The sequence below is a fragment of the Amblyomma mixtum genome, chromosome 2 (assembly GCF_055824585.1).
Source record: "Amblyomma mixtum isolate Tamu chromosome 2, ASM5582458v1, whole genome shotgun sequence".
Classification (NCBI taxonomy): Eukaryota; Metazoa; Arthropoda; class Arachnida; order Ixodida; family Ixodidae; genus Amblyomma; species Amblyomma mixtum.
In genome coordinates this window covers 291768019-291795563 of record NC_143013.1, presented here as the reverse complement: position 1 = coordinate 291795563, position 27545 = coordinate 291768019, and the positions used below count along the sequence as shown (strand labels likewise).

General features: G+C 47.3%; 1 protein-coding gene and 1 non-coding gene across 2 annotated transcripts in view; one reads left to right on the top strand and one right to left on the bottom strand.

Moving 5' to 3' along the window:
• Positions 1–27545, top strand: part of LOC149364461 (transducin beta-like protein 2) — a 230444-nt gene that overhangs the window by 33345 nt on the left and 169554 nt on the right. The window contains exon 3 of the mRNA XM_089574407.1: positions 17367–17418. Coding sequence (XP_089430533.1) covers positions 17367–17418 — 52 coding nt within the window. The remainder of the gene's footprint in view (positions 1–17366; positions 17419–27545) is intronic.
• TRNAT-GGU (transfer RNA threonine (anticodon GGU)) lies at positions 22059–22132 on the bottom strand. Its single transcript has one exon. It is a non-coding gene; the product is annotated as a tRNA-Thr (tRNA).

The window sequence follows — 27545 nt, the reverse complement described above, 5'->3', positions numbered from 1 at the left end:
TGTTTCTGGGCCCCTTTAAAGAACCATAGACACCTGACTTGAGTTGCGTATACCTCCTTCTTTAAAATGATGCGCTACACATTAGAGTACATGGTACACCACGTGGTGTTCGCCAACAACGGCTAAATAATTTATAGTTTCATTCCTTCTTGATGTCTTTTTTTTTTCAGTTTCATCAACTGGGTGTTTTCTGTGGCGCGTTGGTAGTGTTTAGGTCACGTGAGCCACAAAAAAAATTGCAATATAATCGGTGATGTGTAGATTTAATGCTTAAAACATCCATCCAGTACATTTCTTGATGGTGGGTAATTCAGTTCTCCGCGTTGAATGCTACTGGGAATAACCAATTGACACGGCATGCGGACAGAAACAACCACAACACTGTACATGAATGTACGTATAGGCGCTAAGTAGTAACGTCCAAAAACACCTCGAAAAGTTTCTCTAGCGACCATGAAATCAAACGAAGTACGGTGTATGCACAAGACGTAAAAAAAACAACAACAACCGAGCGCAGGGATTGGGATAAATTCCGCGATCACATGACCTAATCAAGCATCACCTTTTCGAGAACCCAGGCGTCGAGGCCTTGGCAACAGACCTCTTGGCGTCACAAGAACATGGTGCGCACAACACACGGAACAAATGTCAGCACCTGTCGAAAACTCGGACCCGCGCATAATAAAAATCTAGAATAACAGCTAGAGGCTGGGAAGATCAGCTAGCAGCCTAGTAACAAATAGCTTAGACTATACGCAGATGGGGCCACAATGGGAACAATTAATCAATCCAAACACTCTGAGTGGCCAATTATTTCAATAACGCATGACGTATTGGGACAGTCAGCATCCACCACCGCAGAAAAGGCAATTAGCACACAAAGCCTGAACACCACTAACGAAGAAACTAAAACACCTTTAGGTTTCCATCCTACATCACTCCCAGTACAACACTGCGCAGCGACATCCGATGTCGGAATAAACAGGTTATTCTCCTTTGCTTAATTACCCCCCCCCCCCCCTCAAAACAACACAGTCATGTGTTCTTGAAATAATTGGCCACTCAGATTGTTTGGATTGATTAATTATTCCCATTGTGGCCTCAGCTGCTTTTTGTCTAAGCTATTTGTTACCAGGCTGCTAGCTGAACTTCCTAGCCTCTAGCTGTTATTCTAGATTTTTATTAGGCGCGGGTCTGAGTTTTCGACAGGTGCTGACATTTGTTCTGTGTGTTGTGCGTACCATGTTCTTGTGACGTCAGGAGGTCTGTTGCCCAGGCCTCGATGTCTAGGCTCTCGGAAAGGTGATGCTTGATTAGGTCATGCGATCGCGAAATTTATCCCAATCTCTGCGCTCGGTTTTTTTTTTTTTTTTTACGTCTTGTGCATATACCGTACTTTGTTTGATTTCGTGGTCGCTAGAGCACCTTTTCGAGGTGTTTTTTGACTTGGCTCCTTATGTGCCTATACGTAACTTCATGTACAGTGTTGTGGTTGCTTGTTATTGTTATTGGTTATTTTTTTTTATTGGTTGTTCTCAGTAGCATTCAACGTGGAGAACTGAAAGAAGTTTAGTGCGGGTTTCTCTCAGTCTACCTGTCTTGTGTGCGTGGTCATGTAGTAAGATGCGTTTCGCTTGTCGCCTTTGGCATCAAGAAATAAAGGCTCGAAGTTGTGCTTGGCTCAAGGTGACTTGTAAACTTAATTTAAGGTTTATGTTTGAGGTCTCGGATGTGTGTGGAAATCAGTCTCTACCCTCGTATACGCACGCTGTCCCGAATGGAGCATAATGGCTGATCCGGTGTCTTAATTATTAGTGTCGTTTTAATGGCGAAGTGTCGTGTGCGTTGATGTTTTTAGCTGGCTGAAGTCCACGCTTACCGTGCATATAATATCTTGCGTGTCTGTATAGTGCAGTTTCTTCTCCAGTCACGAGTTCCATGCCTGCGGGGTGTGGTCATTGCAGGGCAATCGCTTGCGTTTCATTAGGCTGTCTAGTTTTACCTGTATTCGGTCACGTTTCTTGGGGCGCTTGTTTGCCACTTCGTTTGTGTGGACCACTTGCTTTTTAATGTCTCTGAGGCACTGGTCAAATGATCGAAGTGTGCGTGTTTTGCGGTGCTTGTGCAATCGGCGGAGAGGGCAAATTTCACGTAATCTCCAGACAGATAGTTTCTTAATTATAATATAAATGAAATTCTTCCCTCGCGCGTGTCCAAAGCCAGCAACACTGCATTAGTGTAATAGTTTCTCGGTGCGGCGCTGTTGTTTTCTAGTATGGCAAGTTGTCTCAAGTAGCACGATACGGGCTGTATAAGACAGCCTGTATCTCTGATAGCCTGGTTCCATATAGCTTCTGGTTAGTAACTGGAACTTAAGTGGAACTTTCAAAAAACTTGCTCTTAAATAACTGGAACCGAGTACCAGATAACGGTGAATATGTGGAACAACATTCTAGTCACTCTCAGAAATTTCTATGTAGCAGCATGTTTATTTGGCCATATTATGAACAATATGCCCTCGAGGTGAGGCTAAAGGAGGAAGACCAAGCATGCCTACACCCCGATGTGGTACAGTGTTCCGCATACATGTATCTTGAACACTGTTCCGCCTTTATTTTCATATATAGTTGCACTCCACATAAACTGATCCGACAGGCTGAGGCTCGACGTAACGTATGTAAGACGGCCATTTAAGAAATGAAGATACAAAGTAAAATATGCCTTCAGCTACTTCAGGGTTCCCGAAGTCATATGGGAGCCTATACTTGATGTCCGTTTGCAAGCCTCGCTTTCCCGCTGCCCAGTAGCGTGCTGATAGCAGAGGCAACGCGGATGTGATTTCGAAATTTGCGGCAATAATCCCACGCTTTGTCACTGACGGATGCGGGAGCAGGAACCAGCGCGATGTTGTTGCGACGAGAGAAGCCTATACGCTGTCGTCGTCACGAGTTCGATACACTCTCGCGGAACGTGTTTTTCAACGTTCGGCGACGCGAATATGCGCTTCGGAGTGCGTCGCCCCCTCGATTGTTGCACCAACGCTTGGCCTTTGTCTTTCTTCAGACTGCTTACATCAGTTATCCCCCCCCCTACACGCGCGCAGGTTTATCGAGTGTGATATATGGGGAAAGGTTCGAGAGATGTTCGGCCAAATGCGTTCGTGCCGACGCATTTCATCTCGACGCGATTGTAGGAACGAAAGCGGGGTTGAACGGCATACAGGCGCCAGACTTGTGCAAACGGTGGAGGCCAGAAGACGTGGGACGGCAAGGTCTTGAGACGAATGAATGAATAAAACAGGTTTTTACACGCGGTAGCGCGAACGATAACAGATGAAAAACGAAACGCGTAGGAGACGACTCGCACAAGTGCAAGCATGTGATGACCATAACGCCTACTGAAAACTGTCATTGGAAAGCGCTTGTGAATGAGGAAGTGTCGAAGGGAATCAACGGAGCTATGCTGAGAGCCATTGTCGGTGGTTCAGTGCGTTGTACTCGGCGCCTCTGTTGGAAATCGGCGCACTGCAGGGTGTGGTTACAAATTGCGCAAAGTGGGAGTAGTATCATGGTGGCCTGCAGCAAACATTGCCAGCATTTGCAGCTGTTTCATCCACTCGCTTGCACTCGCGCACACTTACTCCATTCACTCACTGACGCTCATTCCACACTCATTACTGGCTCTACTCACTAACACTCACTCCACACTGCCTAATTCACTTACACGCACTCGCACTCAATCACTGCACTCACTGACTTACGTTCAATCCACAAACTCACTCACTCACTCACTCACTCACTCACTCACTCACTCACTCACTCACTCACTCACTCACTCACTCACTCACTCACTCACTCACTCACTCACTCACTCACTCACTCACTCACTCACTCACTCACTCACTCACTCACTCACTCACTCACTCACTCACTCACTCACTCACTCACTCACTCACTCACTCACTCACTCACTCACTCACTCACTCACTCACTCACTCACTCACTCACTCACTCAACATTTTATTATTCATTGATGAAAAAGAAGTGGTTTTGCTCTGCAGCCACTGAATAAATTTTTATGGATTTTTCACTTTTCAAAGAGAAACTTCAAATATAGTTTCACTCTTCAAAGAGAAACTTAAAATATAGTGACTGTTTATAGCAGAACTCGATCCAATCATTTATTTGCGACAATGAGAAAATTTCAAGATTCATTTTATTCCTTCAAATCTACAACTCGTTAAATAAAGCACTTGTAATTTTCTTTCAGTCGTCGGTTACTATACGTGCGCTTATCAAGTGCCTTAGTTACGAAATAATGGCGCAGCGTAGAGTCGAATTTAAAACGTTCAGTTTTCTCCAGTTTTTAGATGCTCAACCTTGCATAGAGATTGGTTATCAGCTTTTGTTACGCGGAATCTTGCAGCGATAGTTCGATAGTAGAGTTTCCCCGCGGGGAAAACACAGTCGGCCTCATGTCGTAGCGTGTCGTGCTTAAAATCCAGAGTCAGCGAAGACGTTATCAGGTCGATTTCGAGAATGAATGACCCATGTGGTGATGATGAGGTGGTCAAGGTGAACTTTGCCCAAACCACGCATGGAGGGCACACTCTCGCGCTGTGGGTGGAGTTGGGGGGTATAGAGGCGCCACCTGGGGACGGGGTGAAATGTCCGAAAGTTTTTTTTTTTTAATTTTTTTAGCTCTGCGAATTTCGCCTATGAGAGCAACTCTCCGTTCAGGCAATCCGGGGTTGCGGAAGAACGCGCCCCAGTTTCATGGAATGGAACAGCTGGCAGCCAGTTCCGTGAACTGAAACCGATATGCACTTAATGCGCCGTTCACCATGCTGTGTTTTCTTTATTATCTGTCTCGTGGTTTATTCCTTCTCAATGTCTTATTATTTATTCTTTGGACCCTTGATAATGCTGAATTTCGTAATTTCGCCTATTCTGTGTTCGGGGAAACCTGAATTTTGAAATAGGTCATAAAGCGCACTAGTTTGCTGAACGGAAACCAGATATGTGCAATATTCTGATTGTGCTTTTATTTGTGTTGCTGTTTATTCCTTTTCACTTTTCTTATCAGTAGTAATTTAGACATTTGGTAATGTTGTTATGCAGGTGTTGTATTGTTTGTTATTGCTTCCGTTTCACATATCATCCTCCTCTCGTGTTCAAAAATGACCTGTGCTGCGGTTTATTCCCACATTCGTGTCATTACTTGTTCTTGAAGTGCTGTTGCAAGAAACTGCCTCGGAGTAGGAATAGGGCCTCGTCAAGGTTACTCCAGAGCAGCTTTCTGTATCATCAGGCTTCCGGCATTTCTCTCTGCATAGAAATGTAAATAAATTGAAATCAATTTCTCACAACGCATACATCTTTAGTTTTTCCTGAAGCATCAAGTGCTCTCTGCTCTCACTGCCGGCGTTCTCCTGCAGAGTTCGCGTCGCGACGTCCTTCGAAATGCGCTGCAATACCCGACGCGTAACTTGCTTCGAAATTTATCTCGCGGGTAGAAGATTGCGCAAAAAAAAAAAAAAACGAATACCACCTGGAGGCGAGACAGAACAGACGCTTCTGTTCTGGGTTGCCCTTGAGTCGTCTTCGTTCCTTTTTTGTTTGTTTTTACGTTGTGGAAGCAAACCTACCTCGCCCTGCTTTACCGTTGCTGTGATTTCGCAACTTTGTTTCGAACGTTGTGTCGGGAAACCTAGAGGAAGTCCATTCTTCCACGCCAGCTGCCTTCGGAATCCTCCTCTGCCTCACTTTCTCTACGTCGTGGCCAATTCTCGCCGGTGGCTTTTGCGTCCAGTCACGGTTCAGCCTACTTCTTCCAAATTGGCGCGGCATTTGTTGCGTGCCATTTACGTCACAGCCGACAAGCGCCCTTTGCAGAAGGGCGCGTAGGGAGAGCAGTGTTTGCACGAGTTATCGCTTGTCGACTCTGTGCTAGCCGATTATGCCGCTGCAGACAAAGAACTGCGGAAAGCAGTCACGGCGTTCGGCTACGCCGCGGGTCTTCAACACCTGCGCTCGTCTCAGAGGCGAGGTATTGTGCACCGAGTCCTGCTGGCGAAAAGTTCGTAGATACTTCCGTGTTCTTGGGATATTCTGCCTTCCTTTGTGCTTGAGGGACCGTAGTCCGTTCGTGCCTTTCTTTTAGGTGTGAAGGCATGCCCTGCGGCACATGGGATGGAAACCAAATGCAGTCGGATCTCGGTAATTCCTACGAAAAAAGGACGAAAAATTTACTCAAATAGACCTTTGTCACTCTATCCCAGAACACCTTGCGAGTGCGGCACATGGGAGCCGCACTAGGGAAAACAGTGCACGAGGTACGAGCAATATGAACCTTCGAGGCAAGCATGGAAACCTTTCGCTCTGCTTTAAGCGTGTGAAGTTGAGTTTGCGACCAAGATCTCCAAGCGGAATCGCCCGTACGTATACTGCATCCAAGAAGACGGTCCGTTTTTAGGCCAGGAAAACAGTATTCGTGACCGTGATATCGAAATGGAACCAGCTTGCAGCCCGGCTGCCGACGACAGGAAAATGCTCTTAAGTGTGTTCGCGAAGATAATAGGCCCTAAGGTAGAGAAATGTCAATAATAAAGCCTTTCTGACAGTCGTTGACCAATACTGATTTGCTGGTCGAAGTGATAACTGCCATACAAGCAAATTTTATCCACAGCCGCTTCGCTGCTCGAGCCCGGTGCGGTTATGTGCAACAACCAGCTCAAGTGTTGTCGCTTTGTGTGGTCAACGCTGTACGTTGGTTTGACACTTGGAGCAATGTGCACTTTATTAAGAGATACACCCTAAACAGAAAGGAGTAGAAAGGGTGTAAGCCGTCCTCTAGCACACACCCTTTTATAGAGGACATCATACTCCCTTTAGTAGCGATAGCTACACTACGCCAGCCGCTTCGCGAGGTCAGCGTGGCTGCGCGCTGAGCCGTGGCACAACCGCCAGCTGTGCGCATGCTTCGCCAGCTGTGCGCATGCGCCGAGTGACGTCATAGCCCGCAGCTGGTGTGCGCGCCGCCCGCCTACATTACGCTAGCATTTCGAGCCTTCAGCGTGGCGGCGCCCTGGCTGGTCACGTGGTTGGTCACGTGGTGCGAAGCAGCTTCCGGCGGCGCGGCGCGCCTGCGAAACCGAGTGGGGGAGGAGTTTAGAGGGGGGGGGGAGTAGTGTATCCACGTCCAGGCACGAAGATGAGGAAGGAACGCCCAGAGAAACGGAGCGGCGAAAGACTGACTTTGCAATTCGACTGAGGGAGTTCCAGTCGGCCAGATGTAGCTATAGCGTCACTCCAGGTTTAACCACAGCCAATTTTTTACTCCCATATAGGCGTATTCCTGTTTAGAGCGTAGATGACTGCTCCGTTGGTCTGTAGAGCTCACCTCTGCGCCGTGTCACGACAAAACCTTGCACAAATGGGCGCAAACCAGAGGGACAAGATCGAGACCGCCCTTACAAAAATATTCTACAGACAGTCTATAGACTTATAGATTCTATTGCCTTCGTATAGCTATTTCTTCTTGTCTATTCACAGTCTATAGACAAAAGTTTTTTTAAAATTGTATGGCCATAAACCTCTAGATTGTCTATAGACTGTCTATAGCATTTGTATTGCCTATAGGCTGTTCTCTAGGATTTGTCTATAGAGAGTTTGTAGACTCTATGTACAGTCGATAGATTGTCTGAGAATGTTTTCGCAAGGGCGGCGCGTGGCGCGTGCCGAACGCGTGAGATATGCTAGCGTCCCCACTCCTTCGTCCTTTGTTTCACGTTACAGAACGCACGAGTGGCGAAGTGGTTTCATAACACGTTAAAGATTAACTTCGCGTCTGTCGGCTCCCGGGTCTATCGGCGAATCTGTTTGAGGCGCCCACGTAGAGTAGCGTCGAACGCTGCGCTGCTCACACCCATATCCTCTTTCTTCTCAGTTTTTGTTTCGTTGTTTACGAGCCTTAACTTTGTGGCGATGGTAGACCGACTGTATGTCGACATGCCGTCGTGAACGGCTTTCTGAGCGTGCGTGCTTCGGGTGTAAGCTAGTGAACCAACGATGTGCCCGGCGTGTTGTCCATGGTGGTTTCAGCGAGATAGATAGATAGATAGAGAGGAAAGAAGCCGTAGTAGCCGAACCATTTTTCACGAGGAGCTTTCCAAAGCGCGCCGATTCGGAGACCGCCAGCAGCAGCGGCTATGCGATAAAAATGCCCTCGAAGCCGCGGGAAACTTACCGGCGGCATCAATGGAGTCCATCAGTCTGTGTAGTGCAGCGGAACTGTCTTTCTTGTTGCCTGTTTCTTCTCTCTCTTTCTCTGCTCAGCACCGCTCTCTCCCCCTCCGCTTTTTCCTCCTACATTCTGCTGATGATGATCACTCGTGTGCCGTAAGGCTCTTCTTTGTGATTCCGCTTTTAACCCGGTTGCCTCGTGACCCGCCTCCTTTTTTTTTCTTTTGTTGCTTCGTTAATCACTTCTCCGGTGTCCATTCTTTTCTTCTTTACTATCTTCTACATTCAGGTTTTTTCTCCTTTTTTTTTCTTTTCTCGATGAGCTGCGTATAAGTCTACCCGGAAACCGCTGCGCTGGAGGATGCATGATGACGGCTCGGTTTTTTCGCGATCTTTATATAAACCCGTGGCTTGGCTTGGCCTTTGGCTGCGGGCACTCGGACGAGATCCCGCTAAGTATTTTCTTCCTTCCCCGTTCCGCGCAGCGGGTGAGCATTGCGCGCGCGCGCGGAAGTGCGCGGTGATTTTCCACGCTTTTTTGTTACTTATCTTCATCGCAAGGAAGTTCCCCACACGCTAAGAGTTTATACCAATTGTCGACTTCGCGCTTCGTTTATTTTGGTCGCTCAGACCGGTTTCTTTCTTTCCTTCTTTCTTTCTTTCTTTCTTTCTTTCTTTCTTTCTTTCTTTCTTTCTTTCTTTCTTTCTTTCTTTCTTTCTTTCTTTCTTTCTTTCTTTCTTTCTTTCTTTCTTTCTTTCTTTCTTTCTTTCTTTCTTTCTTTCATTCATTCATTCATTACCCGTCTAAAGTACAGCATGGAAACATGGCTGCGTTTCTTAAGCAAACGTTTCAGGACCCTTGCAGTCCTTGCCCAGCTAAGGACTTCCGCTAAGACATCTTGAGCTTTCAAAGCCCATACACGTAGCCTTTTAGTAATTTTTTCTCATCTGATAATACACCGCAAATTAATTTTTTTTACGCTTTGTACACCACCTTTTTTTTACCAATCTTTAAAGAACTTAACACCTGGTACCTTCCATTGACCTGAATCGACCTGTTACCATGTGTCTGGCACTGCTTGGCATCAGATGCCCTTGCGCCATTGAAAGCCATCATCATCATCATCGAGTTCTTTGTACTGTTATTTCGGCTATCTCTGGGTCCGCAAAAATCAGTTGTTCGAACCTTACAAAGTATGCATCTGCGTTAAATATCTTTATCGGCCTGGCCGTGTTTTGGAGGAAAAAAGAGAGAGAGAGAGAACGAGAGAGATTAGCCGTCTGCAGCCGGTTTTTGTAATGTGTACTGCGAGCCGTCCATGAATAGGTGGCTCATAAAAATGGGCAGTTGGTGCTGAATATTTCGTGGGGGGGCCTTTTTTTCACTGCCGTCAGGATCTGTGCTCTATTACCGTGCTATAAACTCGCGGTTGGTATTGGAACGAAACATTACAGCTGAACATTACAATCGTCCTTCGCGACTTTCGGAAAGGTCATTTGGAGCGATATTTAATCGCAGTTTCCAATTAGCGCTAAGTGCCCGTCAGGTTTTAATGGCGTCCTTTGGACAGGGCCTTCGTATCAAGCCTCCTTTCAAAAGCAAAAGGGAACACGAGGGTGTGGTTTCAACGCCTATACTGAACACTGTGTTTCGCGTGAAACTCTGAAGATTTGTGGGCGAGATATAGTGCTGGCGCCTTACAATATTCCAGCCGCGGTATAGGGGGTGAACGGTGAGTTTGAATGCAGGCTCGGCCCCGACTTGGGCGGCCGCGTTTCAAAAGGCGTCTGTGTACGGAGATCTTGTTTCGCGTTAGAGAACCTTAGTTGGTCGGAAGTATTACGGAGACCTCCACGACTGGGCGGGCCTCGTGGCCCACAGTGGTGCTTTGATTACGCCCATTAGAGAGTTTTAGAGCAGCGCTACCGTATACTGCTGCCTCCGGCCGCCAGCAGCGCTTGAGCAATTGGTGTCTAGTGCACTCTAAACAGAGAGTAGTGAAAAGGGAGTTAACTGTACTCTATACTGCAGTCCGTTTTTAAAAGGAGGGAGGACAACTTACTCCATTTTCACTGCCTTTTAGGTGTATTGACTCTTTCAGTTAGCGGTCTCAATTAATCCGAAGCCTACCGCTATGGCGTCTCTCTTAGCCGTGTGCAGTTATAGGACGTTACACTTCACATACCACCCTTCCGCGGTAACGGTGGAATTACGCCAAAAAGTGTCATTAATTCGCGCGCTGGCGTCGTCCGTAGCAGGAGTGGAATTCACAGTATTCACAGAATCCACAGAGAAATTCACAGGATGTTGGGCGCTTGCAAACAACCGGCCGTGATTGGTGGAGGGACACCATTGGCTGGCCGAGCAGGAGCGATGAGTTCTGTCGTTTTGCGGCTGCGGTGAAACGGAGGAGGACGGTGAAGCTTCGAAACAACAACAACAACAAAAAGATTTAGCGTGTGCACCTCCGTCTCGGTTCATCGCGTAAGGCCGGTCAGGTATGGATTTCGTCCATCGTTTTAACGCTGCTGCAGAGGGGCGGGCTCAGCTGGTCGACGTCGTTTTTATAGCAGACGCCCCCGTCCCCGGAACGTCCGCGGCCGGCGTTTATCGCGAGTCCAGCGCCACCGATACGCCGAGGTCACATTCCGAGGTTATTTGTTTTCCCTAATCTCAGCCAGATAAGAGCGAACCTTGCGCCCGCCCGGGTATATCGGGCGAACGGAGCTCGGTCGGTCAGTGAATGTTCGGCGACATTGAAACTAGTACATATTCAATTTGCATGCGCCGTTTTTTTTTTTCTTTTGTTCGCCAGTTTATATTTAGGCATAGCTATATCTGCTCACACAAACGTTAACACTGGTCACCTCCTCCGTTCCTGGTACATTTCGCGTTTCAGCGCATTTTTTTTTTTTCGGTGTGAAATGCTCCTTCTCAGTCACAAGTGTGTGAAGCGGCCTGGGGCAATAAACGCCGCTAAAAAAAATCACTACGGAGAGGTTCACAGGGACACTCCCGTACGTCACTTCCGGTTTGTGGACGTCACTTCCCTCTCCAGCCAGTGGCCGAATTTTATGACCGACGACGCATTTTGGTCCCATATGGAGATTCTGTGATATCGTATTAAAATAATTATTTATTGGTACATACTGACAATCCCATATGGGATTATAACAGGAAGGGCATAAGTCGAACGGCCTAATAAATAAGCACAATAAGGCAAGCAAGCATAACACAAAGGTAAACACTTAGCGTTGTGAGGGTAAGATGTTTAATAAGAACTCAAGAATAGAAGTAAAAGGGTATAAAACTTTCAAATGGACGGAACAGAGAACATTAATCATGGAACAGAGAACAGACACTAAAGCCAATGAATCAATATTTTAAAAATAATAGGCAAAAATGGAGGTAATGCAACGGAAGAACATGTAGTAATGCGCACACAATGAACACGATCTGTGCGTCACTGGAAGGCGGGTACATATTCAAAAGTACGTCAAGCATTTATTCCGTACCCAGTTGGTGTTCGACGAGGGCTACAAAGGTATTTAATGGTGAGCAGCTTGTGATGGTTGGGTTAAGGGTATTCCATTCGCGTATGGTTAGTGGGAAGAATGAGTATTTAAAGCAGTCGGTCAGCAATATACTTGCGCGCTTAATTCGTAACTGGGCAGCCGTGTCTCTCAGTTCTATCCTTTGCGTTCTGAAGTGTGGGTGTTGAGGCAGAGAATTTTTTTCGCTGTGATTAATTTTGGAACGCGCACACAGTACTTTTGCCGTGCACTGTGACGTCATCACCGTTCGTGCGCACCGGCTTCTTTACTTATGAGGAAGTCTACTAATTAGTGTGCTGTTAGCAGTCGGAGGTTTTTGAGCGTCGGGGCTGTAATATGCTGACATGGCAGCGTAGCAACCACATGTAGCGTCACAGTAGGCGTGACAGCGCTGCCAAGTGGAACCATGTTCCCTCTACTCATTTTGACTCGAGTGAGACTGCTACACAGAAGCGGCGCTCTACATATTTAGATGCCTTAATTGAGCACGCTTGAGGTCACTCGCCCCGTAGTATCTTTGTCTTCCACCGACTGCCACGATCACAATCAATCTCGTCACTGCTTACAAGACCTTCGCAGATAAGACGCGGTTAACGATTCGCGTCGGCCTCCAACTGTGTGGGCTATAGTCTGCGTGTACGCCCGCCTCGTGTGTACACGTCACCGGAAGCGCGTGTGCGTCTCTGCGGCCCATTGAGGCTGCGCCACGCTGCTGTGCGCGAAAATTGAATGCGATCTCAGAGGAGACGTTGCAAATAGGAGGCAGAGGCACGCCTGTATTACGATAATCGTGACCTCGCGTGCGGTCATTCCCTCCCGGTTTCTTTCATTATGTCTGGTCTCCATCGTGTATTGCTAATGGATCTCGCTGCCTAAGACATAAGCCTGTTCTATTATACACTAAGTTCTTTGACACAACGTTACATTGCGCTCCTTAACACAACACTGCATACTGAGCTTCACATTTGTCTACTTGTTCTTCGATGTCTGTGCATGTTGCCGATATTTTCCGGAACCCTCCACTTCGGCCTTCCTCATAGCCCGAGTCGCCTTGGGATGTTCAACCTCATAAGCCAAGCATCAGCCATAGTGCGTCTTTTCGCGGAGTAACCGTTTCCTCCCTAGGACTGCCGTAAATTCCTGTATACTGCCAGTAGGCTATACATGTTTAAAATTTTGCATTTTAGGCTTTGCGGATTACCTGTAGGTGCAAGCATGAAATGTACCAATATTCTATGTACCAATAGCGAGTAATCTATTTTTAATATATATTCAGCGAAAATAGAGTCCTGTGGACTATATACCGGATTTTACGGTATTAAATGGTGCAGTTAGTCTCCTTTTTACCTCTTTTAGCCTTAGAGTGTACACGAACAAACAGGCACAGTTCACACATCAGCGCCAGCTGGCAACACGCGCGGACTCCTTGGTTCCGGTGCGGACTGGGCGCTCTCGCCCGACCCGAACAAGCGCTCGCTCCTAAGATTGAGAAAGCGTGCCCCTTCGCGTGAAGCCCCTCTGGACATGAGCCTACACGCTCCTGTCACAGTGTTTCACAAGAGGCGATGGCGCACTCTGCTCGGTGACGTGCCAAGCGGGATTCGATATCTCCGATCTTCATCTCTGGCGAGCACTGCATCCGGTGCTGCCGCCGAGAGCGCGCGTCGCATCTGGGAGGTTTTGCGGACACCTGCTTGACCCACCACTCACTTTGTTGTTTTTTAGTTTTTTTTTTTAACATTTATGCACGTTTGATGTCCATGCGAGGAGTGTCTATGTGGGGCTCCCTACTTGCCTGCAGAAATAACTCTGGCATCAAGCTGCTTGTTGCACCATCTCCTAGCTTGCTTTGAGATAAAAAGAAAAGCCGCGTCTCTTTGTGCTTGGAACGAAACTGGATTGTAGATTTATTTATTTATTTAATCATACTGCAGGCCAATATTTTGGCCTTAACAGGAGGTGCATTACAACAAGAATATTGGAGTATAAAGCAAATGCTCAACTAAGACGGACAAGAAATTGAGGACACGATTTCAACTCTGGTCACCTTAACAAAAACGGCGTAATTCAAGAACGCACTACAACTCACGGCACCTTTGTTCGTTTTCACTCATAAACGATTGGTGGCAGTTTGTTCCATTCCTTGACTGTTCTAGGAAAAAGAACTGTTCTTATAAGAGTTTGTAGTATGGGACCAATAATATAGCCCGAGGGGTACTTACACATTTCCCCATCTAATTTGATACAAATCCGGCGTTTTCCCGACTATTCTGTGAAAATTTTCACTATGCTCTGACGACTTCCGGTGGATGTGACGTCACAACGTTCCCGTGGCTATATCGACGACCGCGCTATTTCGGCGCAATTTCGACATTTCTGCCGATAATTAATTAACTGATTAATCTACGGTGGTCAAACTTGGTTTCTAGGTTCATTTTTTCCTCCTCTATCTGAATCTACCATTGGTGGTCTTCTATCTTTTTTAGTTCCCGAGTTCAACGCGTTTGACCCGCTTTGTTAACGGACGACAGTATAAGGCTTTCGCCTTAAAAGAGACGGCATAGTCAGTGTTCCTTAAGCAGTGAAGACCGCGTATGTGCTTGCGCGTGTGTAACTGTACGGGCGGGTCGAGGTGAATTAATCGAAGAAATTGATTCGAGATAATGATGGATTGCTTCCGGTTAGGGTTTGGGGTTTATAGGTTGAGAAGTAGGATCCTTATTTTCTTATAAGCTATCATTTTTTTCTACTCTGTAAACAGAAAGGAGTAAAAAGGGAGTGCCCTTTTATAAAAGGGAGTCAGGGTCTAGTGAAGACTGGATATTCCCACCAAGGAAGTTCCTCAGGGACATTGTCAGCCTGTTCCTTCGGAACCTGTACGCTTCTCAACGCTTTTGGTCAAGTGAACTGCCGTTCGCCTTTTTTCCAATTCGCGTTGAGAGTTTATCTGTTGCGCACTCCGACTTACGTAGTTCAGTGCAATCGGTCGTACTTCCCAGCGAGGATAAGCGAATCAGGTGGGCGTGTCGGAGCGCGGCAGGGATGCTCGCCGGTCGATTACGAGGTCGTTTACTTTCGCCCCAGATGTAACAGTGAGTACGTCTCCGCATTGCGAATACCGGGCGCTGGCTCCGGGACACCACTTGAGGTTTGATTGTCTGGTGTGGCTCGAGTCTTTGCTTGAGTCAGCCGCACAGGCGAAAGACAGGAAAGTGTTATCTTTTCTTGATTTTAGCCATTAACATTCTTGATTTGGATGAATTCCTTGAGGTATTTGGGGAGGAGGGTAGCTCACTGCGAAGTTTGCACGTTGGTAGGCTCTGCGGGGAACCGTGCATTGTGTGGTGCCTGAGTAGTGTGTGTGAGGTTTGGTATCCACTGGAAAAAGGCAGGCGCAAGAACTCTTGTACAGCCGCCCGCATGAGTTTTCGGAACACGAAATTCGCCAAAAATGCTGGATTTCCTCGCCGGCTGGAGACACTGCCTGACTTTGAGGGGCGCACCGAGCATATCACGAAGCGAAGTGCACAGCACACCCTGCACTTTGTGGGTGCATGCTTAGATTGGCCAGTAATTAAGACTTTATAATTTCGGCGTTCCGAAAACTTTTGTGGCCACCTGTGCGTGCCTTCTTCCATCTATTTTGTTCCAAGTTTCTGTCGAGGATAAGAAGAAAACTTTGAGATGACTGCGGCGACCCGCATCGGAGCAACGCGAAAGCGAAACGTCCGCATACTATTTCGACGTCCGTGGCTGTTCTGACGTCCGTGTACTATATCGACGTCCATGGCTACTTTGACGTCTAAGCGTATTTTTTTCGTCTTAATTAACTAATTACACCTCATCGACCAAAATTTTCTCTTGGCAACGTTTTATCACGCACTATCTGTCACAATCACACTTTCACACATTCATCTTCAGAGAATGACGTAATCGTGCGGACAAATTTGCGCACACTTTTTTGCTGACTCGGCAGAGCCGTATAATGCTCTCTCCTTAAATAGAGAAAGAACAGGTATATGTTCTGTCGCATGCTGAAAGTTGAATCGCATTCACGGGCCTACGCGGCAGCACCTCGCTGCCGGAAAAAAAAAAAAAAAAAAAATCCCGGGCGACAGACTTTCAAGAACGCGTATATCGGAATGCGGCACGATGGAAAGGCGCGCTCGGTCAACGCACTTGCTTGGCTGGCGCTTGCCTGCTGAGCGGCACGCCCGCGCGGAATTCAATGCCTCACTGTTGTATGCAAATCGCTTACCGTTCATGCACCACGCCAGTTTATTTGCACTCTTTATATAACCGCGTTTATTCGGCCATTCACCCGACCATTCTTAGAACCGCAGACAGTGGAAGCAACGTACGGCCCTCGGGTGAAACACGCTGGCAATGCCTTTCTTTCGTCTGTGTTCGGTCTTGGATTTAGCGATCCATTCCGTGGAAGCGAGTTTTCTTTCTATATTTTCTTGCAATGTGTGTAATATCTGAGCACTAGCGGGCCTGATTCAAGAACTTGCACTCGTACGCGTTATTCATTGAGCCTGTAGAGCGATGCCAATATGTCGCTGTTGTGATGACGAAAGGGAGGGCTGGGGGAGGGGAATTAATTGTCGATGTGAAGAACTTTAGGCAGAAACGTAGGAATCACGCTAGAGGAATATACAACTGAACCTGAAAAAAAAAGAAAGCGATTCTTTTTCTTTTCATCGGCGACATTCATTGCCGGTTTCATTGTGTCACATGCTACGCCCAGCTCTATCTGCGGGATGAAATCGCGATCGGGTCCGTTATTTGCGTGTTTGCAGTTTAGTTGATGTTGATGAATAATTTTAAAGGCAGTTTGGGCAAAGCGCGCTATGACGCGAGGTGTCTTGAGCTAGGCAAGGTGGGATATCAAAGACCCATTTTCCAGGCAAATCACCTCCCGGAGAATGCTAGCACCACGGTAGAGGAAACCTGGTACCCATTGTCAAACCTGTGGGTATACCGGATGGTACTGGGTACCGAACCCTGTACCTCGCGCGTACGAGGTGAATGTTCGAACTAGGTCTCCGCTGCGGTGTATCATAGTTTCTTTCAGTCTGTGGCTGTATTTTCAGTCTGTGCTTTTTAAACCATGCTCCCTCCGACCGACGCAGGACGCCGGGGAAACCTTTTGTTGATTTATTAATGCGAGGGTATTATATAGCTCTGTCGCATCAGCAAAAAGTGTCCGCAAATTTTGTCTTCACGATTACGTCGTTCTCTGATGATAAATGTGCGGAATAGTGATTGTGACCGATAGTGTGTGATAAAATATTGTCGTGGGAAAATCTGGTTGATGAGGTGTGATTAGTCCATTAATTAAACGCGAAAAAATACACGCAGACGTCAAAATATCCATGGACGTCGATATAGTACATGGACGTCAGAGCAGCCACGGACGTCGATATAGTATGTGGACGTTGTGCTTTCGCATTGCTCCATTGCGGGTGGCCGCAGGGATCTCATTTTTTTTTTTAATTTTCGAAGGTCGCTTTTTTGGCTGCGTCTCACACTTCCGTTGTTCTTCGTGTTCCTTTCTCTCCTCAGACCGGGTGATCCTGCTGTGGTGCCTCAAGAACCTGGCGCAAAAGGAACACAAGTGAGTGAGAAGTGTTTTAAGTCTCAGCCTCTCTGCGTGAATGCATGGGGCCGTCTTGGCAGCGGCACCGTAGAAAAGCTGGCGCTCGTGTTAGGTACATACACTCTCGTATCCGCGGTGATGACCTCATCACGGAGAACTGAACGGAGCGTACTGCGTTGTGTCATTGACCGGGGATCGCACGCAGGTGTACGTGCGAGCATCTGGCAGACTGCCACAAAGTTGCTTGCAGAGCCTCTTTCGTCATCAGTGGCGTCGCCGCCTGTCGTTGATCTTGGCGCTCGGCCGGTATTCACTGTGAGGAGTTGTGCCCGGCTCTCGTAGAGGAAGTAAAAAATAAACAAGTCAAAGAAGGCTCTCTTACATGCACGTTCCGATGCAGCCTCGTGCGTGGCGTCCCGCCAAGGTGGCGCTTTTCCTTTGTTTTTCTTTTTTCGTATTAAAAACGCATCCGGTCGGCACCTGAACAGCGTGCTTTCGGCAGGCTTTATAATGAGTGTATGGGCTTTTTTCTACGTCGGGCAACTTCGAGAACCACGGAGAACCGCAGGCTGTCTTTTTGTCATGCAGTCCGTACCTAGTGTTCTTGCCAGGATTCCCCATGCAAGAATGATATCAATGTCACTTTCCAAGCCTATTGTTTTAACCACTGGATGGAGCGCTTTCGTGCCCCTGTATATCGCCTTGGTTTGTCCGTCGTTGCAAAGGCTAGCAGGTTCGGTCGCCTCGTACAAAAGGCCTTCAGAATGTGCGAAACGTTCAAAGGGGCGAACATTTCGGGCTCATGGTATCACGAATAAGTAACTATTGCGTGTCGAGAGTTCATGGTAGACAGAGGGCAGGTATATGGGTTTCTTCCAAGCACAAAGTGAACGAGGGATGGGCTTCCACCTTCCTTGTTCACTTTGTGTTCGCGTGATGAGTAGATTCTTTTTTCGTTATTGTTCTTCTCTCAATATAACGATCATGCAATGAGAAATCGCCGAGTTTGGCCAGGCAAGAGCTCCGCTCTTCTGTCTTAAGTGGCCATGCAAGCAGTGGTCTCTATCCATATGCGATAAATGAGCTTCTCTTCCCAAATTCTGTCGTAGCTTCGTCAATGCTCTGCAATAAGCAACCTCGCATGCACAGTTTGGTTTCCGCAACGTTAGCGAAGGTGACGGTAGTGCGGTTACGGTTTGCCGATGCTCTAGTCGGATGTAGATTTGTCTGCAGTTAAGCTGCGTCCACGTCCATGACTTATTACAAGAGGAAACTAATAGCGCAAGTATTTTCATGTATTTGCTTTTCCAGCGTGGACTGGATGTTAAAACGTAGATTTCGTTTCTCCCGTGACTAGTATGCGCAGAAATACAGAACACTACGATACATGAACTACTGTTGCCAGCTGCTGTTCTTTTTTTAACCTGTGTTCCGCTATAAGAGTGAGATTTAGCGTACGTCGTACGATGTACAATTTGTGATTTGTTCGGCTCCTCCTGGGAGTGCGCACAGCTAGCTGTTGCATTGTTTCAGGCTCGTCCTAGCCGCTTGCCCTAACACTAATTCGCTACAGCGCTTAGACGGAATGTACTCAAACCACTTTCAAATGCCGTTCGGTGCTCTCCGGTAAATGTTACTGTCCATAGTTTGTCTTGAACTCGTGCTTTCTAGAATGCGAAATATGCAAAGGTGATTTTGCTTTTACTTTTCCCACCTCTTCACTTCTTCTTTGCTTCTGAATGTTCACTTGTTCTGCAGCTTAACGGTCACTTGTAGTGCCGTGGCCAAGTGAACTTTATTTATCCCAGACCTTCATTTTGTTCTGCTGCCTTGCTGTGGCTCGCATATTTCTGTGCGCCTTTACTGAGGGGCACTCACCTCTCGTTCTCTGCTGAAAGTTTTGACAGCCACAAAATGTACAAAGGACGCTGGTCTTCGGTTTCACACTGGCTCTCTATCCTTTTGGTCGTCGTGATGTAGTCTCAGTGGCGTTTTTCGTTTTTCTCTTCTCGCCCTAGTTCATGCCGTTTTTCTTGTGTTCGCGACTCCCCTTTCGTGTGAAATATCGACAGTCTCGTGGGACCCTGTCTTTCCCCCCATCGAGACGCCACCGCCATAAAGTTCCTCTGTCGGCTTCATTTTCCGTGGACGTTGTTCGTACAGAAAGTGTTATTACGGTATGTGCTGCAGGACGTCTGATTGCGGCTTAGATTTGAAGTGGTGCTTATGTAGGATTGGCTCCGAGTCGAGTCGCTGCTTTCAGGAAATCGATCAGTCAGTTAATCGGTTGGACGCTCGCTCGCTCACTCCACACTCTCTCACTGACGTTCACACTCACTCACTCACTCACTCACTCACTCACTCACTCACTCACTCACTCACTCACTCACTCACTCACTCACTCACTCACTCACTCACTCACTCACTCACTCACTCACTCACTCACTCACTCACTCACTCACTCACTCACTCACTCACTCACTCACTCACTCACTCACTCACTCACTCACTCACTCACTCACTCACGTTCACTCCGCACTGTGCTCACGCATTCATACTCATTCACTTCCACTTACTCGTTCCACTCACTCGCTCATTAATGTACAGATTTGTCGGTTCGTTATTAATTCGTCATTGAACAATCTGTCAATATATAGGTAAATATCCCTGCCATCCCCAGCGTGCCGATGTTAGGCTGGGTCTTCCCCTTAACCTTTTGTTTAGACTAAATGCCTAGCTGAAATAACTGCAAACTAACAAATGAAAAAATAAACGAATAGCGGTCTGTATTTGCCTTTCCTTCCAATACTTTCGTTTCCAGACACGCACCTCAACTCGAGAGCGAAACGGTGATTTCTTCTGGGGAACCCTGCCCGTATTCCGTTTTCTTGAACAGTTGCCGCACAAGCGTTGGACTATCGAAACCAAGTCATAGAGGATAGGCAGTCTTCTCTCGCTTGCTCAACCCCCCCCCCCCCCCCAACCAGTTTCTTTTACTTTTTTTTTTGTCGTCACTTGAATTTTCAACCCGGCGTAGGAGTGCACAGGCTGTTCATTTTCTTTTTCAGCTACGCTTGTCACGTGTTTTCCACGTGTCAACTCGTGTGATTCAGCGGGCCTCCCCTCAACCAGTCAAAACCCTCGCATATATTATCGCGTCGCCCGTCCCAGTTCTCCAGAGTCTCGTATTCGCGGCGGCGAATATAGCTTCGCAGAGGAGCGGGCAATATACGGGAATGGCTTCTTGGAATTCGAAAGGTGTGCGCGCTTCGCTTACGAACAGGGCAGCTTGTATGTGACAGCGCTTCTCGTACAAAACGGCCCGAGATAAGCATATAGACCTTGTTATCATTGCTGTCGCGTTCGGCAATGTTTCACCCATTGGCCTCTAAAAAACAAAACAAAAAAAAAGATTTATGACGAAAGCGTGGTAACACTAACTCTCAAGGAACACCCGAACCTCGCCATAAAAGGATCTATAAACAAAGGAACTGCGCAACTCAAACGTGAACTTGAAGAGCATGAGGACCTTGTGCTTGCTGTTTGTCGTCCATGTTTGTCTTGAGCAGTGTCTTGCTTAACGATGTACGACCGAACTGCCCAACAACGGGCACTCTTGGAAGGACTTTGCAAAGGGGGACATTTTTGCCGGGGACGTTTTTTTCGGGGACCTTTTTTCCGGAACCCGTCTTATTTCAGTTCAAGAACGAAGCGACAGGCACCCTTCAGAAGAAGCCCTCCAGTCTGGCGCCGACCGATGTTCATGTCGTCGCTGTTAATCCGTGCTTACTCCTCTGTAGGACTAGCGCGACAGAGGATTAAACACGGATAACATAGCGTGAGAGGGGATTAACCTTGATTTAACGGCTGCGTCATGACAATCGGTCGACGCCATTGGCTGGAGTGCGTCCTGTGAGGGGCACTTCGCGCTTCCTTCTTGAATTTTAAGGCGAAAGCCTTTAATGGCTCATACTGTCGTCCGCTAGCAGAGGGTGTCACACCTTTGGCAGCGTTTAACTCGTCTCAACTCGGGAAATAAAAAAGATAGGAGAAGACGAATGGTTGCTTCAGATAGAAGAGGAAAATATGAACCTAGAGGCCAAGTTTGATGACTGTAGAGTAATTAGCTGATTACTTACAGTCAAAAATGTCAAAATTGCGTCGAAATAACGCAGACATCGATATAGCCACGGGAACGGTGTGACGTCACATCCACCGGAAGTCGTCACGGCATAGTGAAAATTGTCGCAGAATGGTCAGAAAAACGCCGGATTTGTGTCAAATTAGATGGGAAAATGTGTAATTAAGCGTAATTAACACTTAAAGTCCCCGAAAGATGTATAATTTGGGTATCGGTATAGCCACGGGAACGGTGTGACGTCACATCCACTGGAAGCCGTCACGGCACAGTGTCCTCGGTTTTCGCCTCTCAACACTTTAGTTGCCAAAGTGTCCTCGCAATTTTTTTATCAGTCTGTTAGCTGTGGATTAAATTTTGCCATACATGGGCATCTTTCCACGTTGCCTCCTCCGCAGCGGGTCGGCATAGAGCATAATAAGGGAGTAATTACTCATTGGCATCCACCCGAGCGCAGCCATACGGCTACAAAGGAAAGCTATACAGCTTACTCAGAAACTTCGTAGTTAAAGAAAAATTCGTCCTGGTCCGGGGTTCGAACCCGGGACCACCGCTTCACCGGAGCAGTCGCTCTACCAATTGAGCTAACCAGGACGGCAAGCTTATGGTTAAAGAAAAATTCGTCCTGGTCCGGGGTTCCAACCCAGGACCACCGCTTCACCGGAGCAGTCGCTCTACCAATTGAGCTAACCAGGACGGCAAGCTTATGGTTAAAGAAAAATTCGTCCTGGTCCGGGGTTCCAACCCAGGACCACCGCTTCACCGGAGCAGTCGCTCTACCAATTGAGCTAACCAGGACGGCAAGGTTATGGTAGCCGGACCAGGACGAATTTTTCTTTAACTGCGAAGTTTCTGAGAAAGCTGTATAGCTTTCCTTTGTAGCCGTATGGCTGCGCTCGGGTGGATGCCAGTGAGTAATTACTCCCTTATTACAAATCTACTCCACCTTGGGGGATTCCCCTAAACATTTGACCGGCATAGAGCATGTTGCGAGGCCTCGTTCTCAGCGCAGAATCTGGCGCAGTCGCTGACTGACACGCGTACTTTACGTAGCCTGCATTCGAAAAACAAGAAGCGAAAATTTCTACCCAACGCGCGGTGGGAAACAGAAACGTCCGTTTCTGGGACAGTTCGCTTTTTTTTTTCTCCATATCTGTATACATCTTTGTCGATTCAACGAGGTTGTTTGGAGATGCGGCTTCAAGTGACCTTTCGGCTGGTTTTATCGACCGCGAAGCGGCAACAGAAAGTGGGGGGGAAAAAAAGAAAAGAAAAGAAAAGTAAGTAGAAATAACCGGCCCGTATTTACTTTTGTCCTGTTTTCAGAGCAGCGTAAGCGTTGCGCACTGCTTTGTTTGGTTTCCCACGTTTTATTTCGACCCGCCGAAAAATAAGGCAACAACGTAAGAAAATAAATAACAGAATAGTAGAGAAAACAATACGAGGAAAACCCGTGCTGTGTTATACATAAGCAAACAGTCGTTCCTTCAAGCTTGATCCGCCTCCTTTCGCGGCCACAGGAAATCAGGAGCACGCCATCGCATGCGAATGAAGCTGACGGATTTTCCATCAGTCCGGCTCCAAGCGCTCACTCATCGTTACTGCCTACCCCCACCCCTTCTTAATTCTAATGCTCGCCACTCAAGGCCATTCAAGTGAGATCAGTGGATGGTACTATTAGATTGTGGACCGCCTAACTGGCGTAGAATGTATTTAGTGGTATCAAACGGCTCAGCGCGTTACGGCGCATTAGATTACTAGTCGAATCAAAGCGTGGCTTATCAGAGGGATTCGCACCGAGAAAAGACCGCTTCGTTCTGCCAGAATTCTACAAGTGCAAGAAACAGTATTCGACGTCACATGAGTGACACATGTCATTGCAGCACTTTGAATTCAACAAGATGGGTTGCGCTTTTTAGACAATCATAAGAAAGACAGGATGGGGGCAGCGCCAGTTTCATTTGGTCGTCTAAATGCGACTCGTCTCGCTGAATTCGATATGCACCAACTCACCCAACAACGCATCCTGTTGATTACAGCACGCAATAACTATTACAGTAGCGCATTCCTTCTATGCTACGTAGTGGCCCCGTGCAATTCTGGAAAACAGGTAGCCTGTTGTTTCCAACGCCTCTTCCTTGCTTGACAGTAATCGCTTCTCCGTACACGGAAACGAAGTCGCGAACTTTTTAAACTTTCGCCTCTGTCGTCACCAACGAAGCACCTGCGAATATTTCCTCGCCCTCATCGTACGCATATCCTCAAACGAGGTCCATTAGTGTCCACCCGGCCAGCCGGTATTTATAATGTCACTGTGAGTCTAAAATTTCGTCCTCAGAAGGATCAGACGGTGTAAATGCTGAAGTGCTCGGAAATACCAAACATTTCAGCAGTTTTTTTTTTTCACTTACCGTTGAGGAATCGCGAACTGTCGGTTCATTTCCCGCTGATTCGAGGGTTGGAAAGGTACTGTTCTTGCCTTCAGAAAAGGTAACCATTCTTTTCATTGTAATTAGCGCCCTGTATTCACTGTCACTGTTTGTTCATAAATAATGCAAGAAATCATCTCTTTCTGCTGTACTCATACGCTGTACGGCCAGGCTTCGTCAGGTTGTTGCTGCAGCTTTTTACCTGGGAGACCGTCAGCATTGTGAAATGTTGAAAATGAAGGGGAATTGAATTGAATATTACCAGATGGCTACTTTCGTGTCATCCGTTGGCTTTTTTCATTCTAAACAGCATGGTTTCTGCCAAGGTGGTTTCTGTGAAACTCTGCTAGCTCTTTTTCATCGCGCCATGACAATGTTGTCCATCGTCGCCTACTACGCAAGCTGTCTTGCTTTAACTTGTATCTGCGTGTGCTGTACATGGTCAGTAGGTTTTTCGCTTGCTGTGAATAGTTCGTTTTTGTCAAATCCCCCCCCCCCCCCCCCCCCCCCCCGCCATAGAATTTGTTTCCGTTAAGAAGAACAGACAACTGGGCGAGTCGGTGTGGATGCATATCCAGGCAGCCCGAAAAAAAAAACAAGACAAAACGAGAGACGTTACACAACACAAGCGCAGACTATCAACTAGTTTATTATTCTCAGAAGGAGTAGCTATATAGCCGCCAGACACGGCGACTCTATACACCTACTCTTTCTGAAAATAATAAACTAGTTCACATTCTGCGCTTGTCTCTCGCTGTGTCCTGTTTTTTTTTTTTTTCGCTCTGCTAAAATACGAATGCTTCCGCAGTCGTTCGTCAAGTCACCGTACTTGGTACGCTTCTTCTTCGACCCTGTCCCACATTTCGCCCCTCGATTGTACTCTGTATACCGTCTCATAACGAACCCATCTGATGTTCCCGCTCTCTGTAGAACAACCTGTTCGTAGTGTTCCGAAAATTCCATTACTTTTTCCTCATTGTGGAACTGGGAACGGATTTAACCACATTCGCGCATAATACGGCTCAACAGCTTTAAGGATCAGCAAAGCAGAAATCTGGGCGAGTTGGTAAGTATTCATGATATTGTTCACAGCGCAACAAGAACGGGAAAAACGAAAGACGATAGAGTAACACAAACAAGCGCTGACTATCAACTAGTTTTTATTGCAGAAAAGAAGGGGTATGTATAGAAACACTTATCAGGCACACAGACGTTTTCTGGAAGGCACGTGGGAGTTCAGATACCTTAACTCCCTCTCGGATAAGGCAATCGAAGGGCTGCTGATACATAGACTGCCTTTTTGATGAATATAAAAGGCCTCCATGATCTCTCGTGTTACCTTATCGCCGTGTCGGAACAGGATGCGCGTGTTACTATAATCCGGTACGCATTTGCACTCCTTGCACATGAAAGATCATGCTGAAAGGAGGGCAAGAGGTGACCCCCTTGCACAGTCTACGTTTATGTGCAAGGAGTGCAAATGCGTACCGGATTATAGTAACACGCGCATCCTGTTCCGACACGGCGATAAGGTAACACGAGAGATCATGGAGGCCTTTTATATTCATCAAAAAGGCAGTCTATGTATCAGCAGCCCTTCGATTGCCTTATCCGAGAGGGAGTTAAGGTATCTGAACTCCCACGTGCCTTCCAGAAAACGTCTGTGTGCCTGATAAGTGTTTCTATATATACCCCTTCTTTTCTGCAATAAAAACTAGTTGATAGTCAGCGCTTGTTTGTGTTACTCTATCGTCTTTCGTTTTTCCCGTTCTTGTTGCGCTGTGAACAATATCATGAAGCTTTAAGGATTGTACGGGCGTATCGGTGCTCCAGCCCGACTTCCCCTCTTGTGCTTCAGGAAGCTTGGATTAAACACTTTAGATATCTTGGCTTTTCAGCCCCAGACTTGGTATCAACTTTTCGTAATCGTCGTGACTAGACAGCGTCGGTCTTATGTGTTTACATTTGCCTGATTAGCTTTTGGCCGACAAAATGAAGTCACTATAGTCGGATACAACTTAAGTCTGCAGTGAAGCTCCGCCCACATTCAGCCTCCGCGCACAGAATTCCTCCACGACAAAAAAGTAGTCCGTTGCTTAAACGTTTCTTCTTACCTAAAAAAGAAGCTTATGACAAGAAAAAAATTATGAGCTCTATAATTTTGATGCGTGGATTGTTTTATATAGTCAAACATTAAAACATTGATTTCGTTTACAGTTGCGATTGGCCAGCGGAGTAATACAAAACGCCGTGGACCGCAACCCAGGGTTAGCAACTGCTGTTTTTATAAGTTGTGTCCTACTATAGGCATCTGCTGAAATATACTTCGGTCGGGGTATATTCCCCAAATCATCACCTTCGCTGGCCGCCTCCTCGGCTACTTAACTCGTAGCCTTGCCTTCGCTCCCCCAACTTTCAAACTGCTCGCCTGTGTGACACTTGTGAAAGGTAAACAAGAGTGTGCAACTTCATTTTCAACCATCGTTAATCTAACCTAGTAACTAAGTACTGTGCTCCTGTAGCCAGCCTCTTCTACTGCGCTTAGACTATATAGAGGTCAGCTGTAGAAAGTCGTGGCCTGGTCTTTCCATCCTCGAATAACGCCGTGAAATTTCGCTCTCCTTCTCTCTGCCATAGAGGGCAGCAGTCTAGTGTGACCAGCCCCATCACTTGCCCTGTGGCAGCCGTATTAATGACATCTGCCATCAGCGTTCCCACACGACATTTCATAACTCTCCCGCGCTCCCAGCTATTTCAGCTACGTAAGCTGGAAGATTGCATGGGAGGACCTGTACGCCCACATCGGCTTGTTGATGGATCACCACCGAGCGCACCGTCGGAGATCATCTTTAACTGTTGAACGCCGTTCTTTCGCGCATCCCTTAGGTGTAAGTGTCCCGCGTCAGGGTCTTTGAACTGCAGTGAGATGAGAAGAAATGAAGCGAAACGTTCATTAGTTCTTCGAGGTAGGTACATTACTGTGAAAATATTAATCTCTCGGTTCATTCGTCCTATCTTTACACTTGGAACAATGGAACTTGAGGAAAACGAGGGTCGCGGAGCATTGCTATTAAGTCGGGTGCAAGTCAAGAAACGAAGCGGAATATAGCCTTCAGAGTAGGCCCTCCTTATGTCGTCGACCTATCTTCATGTCCTCGTGGTCACACCATTGCAGGCGCCAGGCGGCTGGCCGTGGCGCCATGGCAATAGGCTGACCCCTTTGGTTGGAGAGCGTTGTTTTAAGGGCGCCTGCCACTTCCAGCCAGCTGTAGATGCAAGCACCTGCCAGTTGTATGATGCTAGTATAGTTTTGTGTCGAGGCGGGCTGCCCGTTGTAATGAGGGTGAACGCACGCACAACGGAGATAGAGGCGGGGGTCTCTTCCGTCGTCTTTCCAAGGAAGCGACAATGAGCCTTGTTTGCCGGGCGGCCATCAGGATTTCTGCGTAAAGCGATCGCCCATTACGCTGCTCAACGCCAGATGACTGACTCACTTCCGTCCGCGTTCTAGAAATCGCCGCCTGTCGTGCGCTGATCGCGTCTTGGATAGCCTTTGTAGGGCAATTTCTCTACCCGGG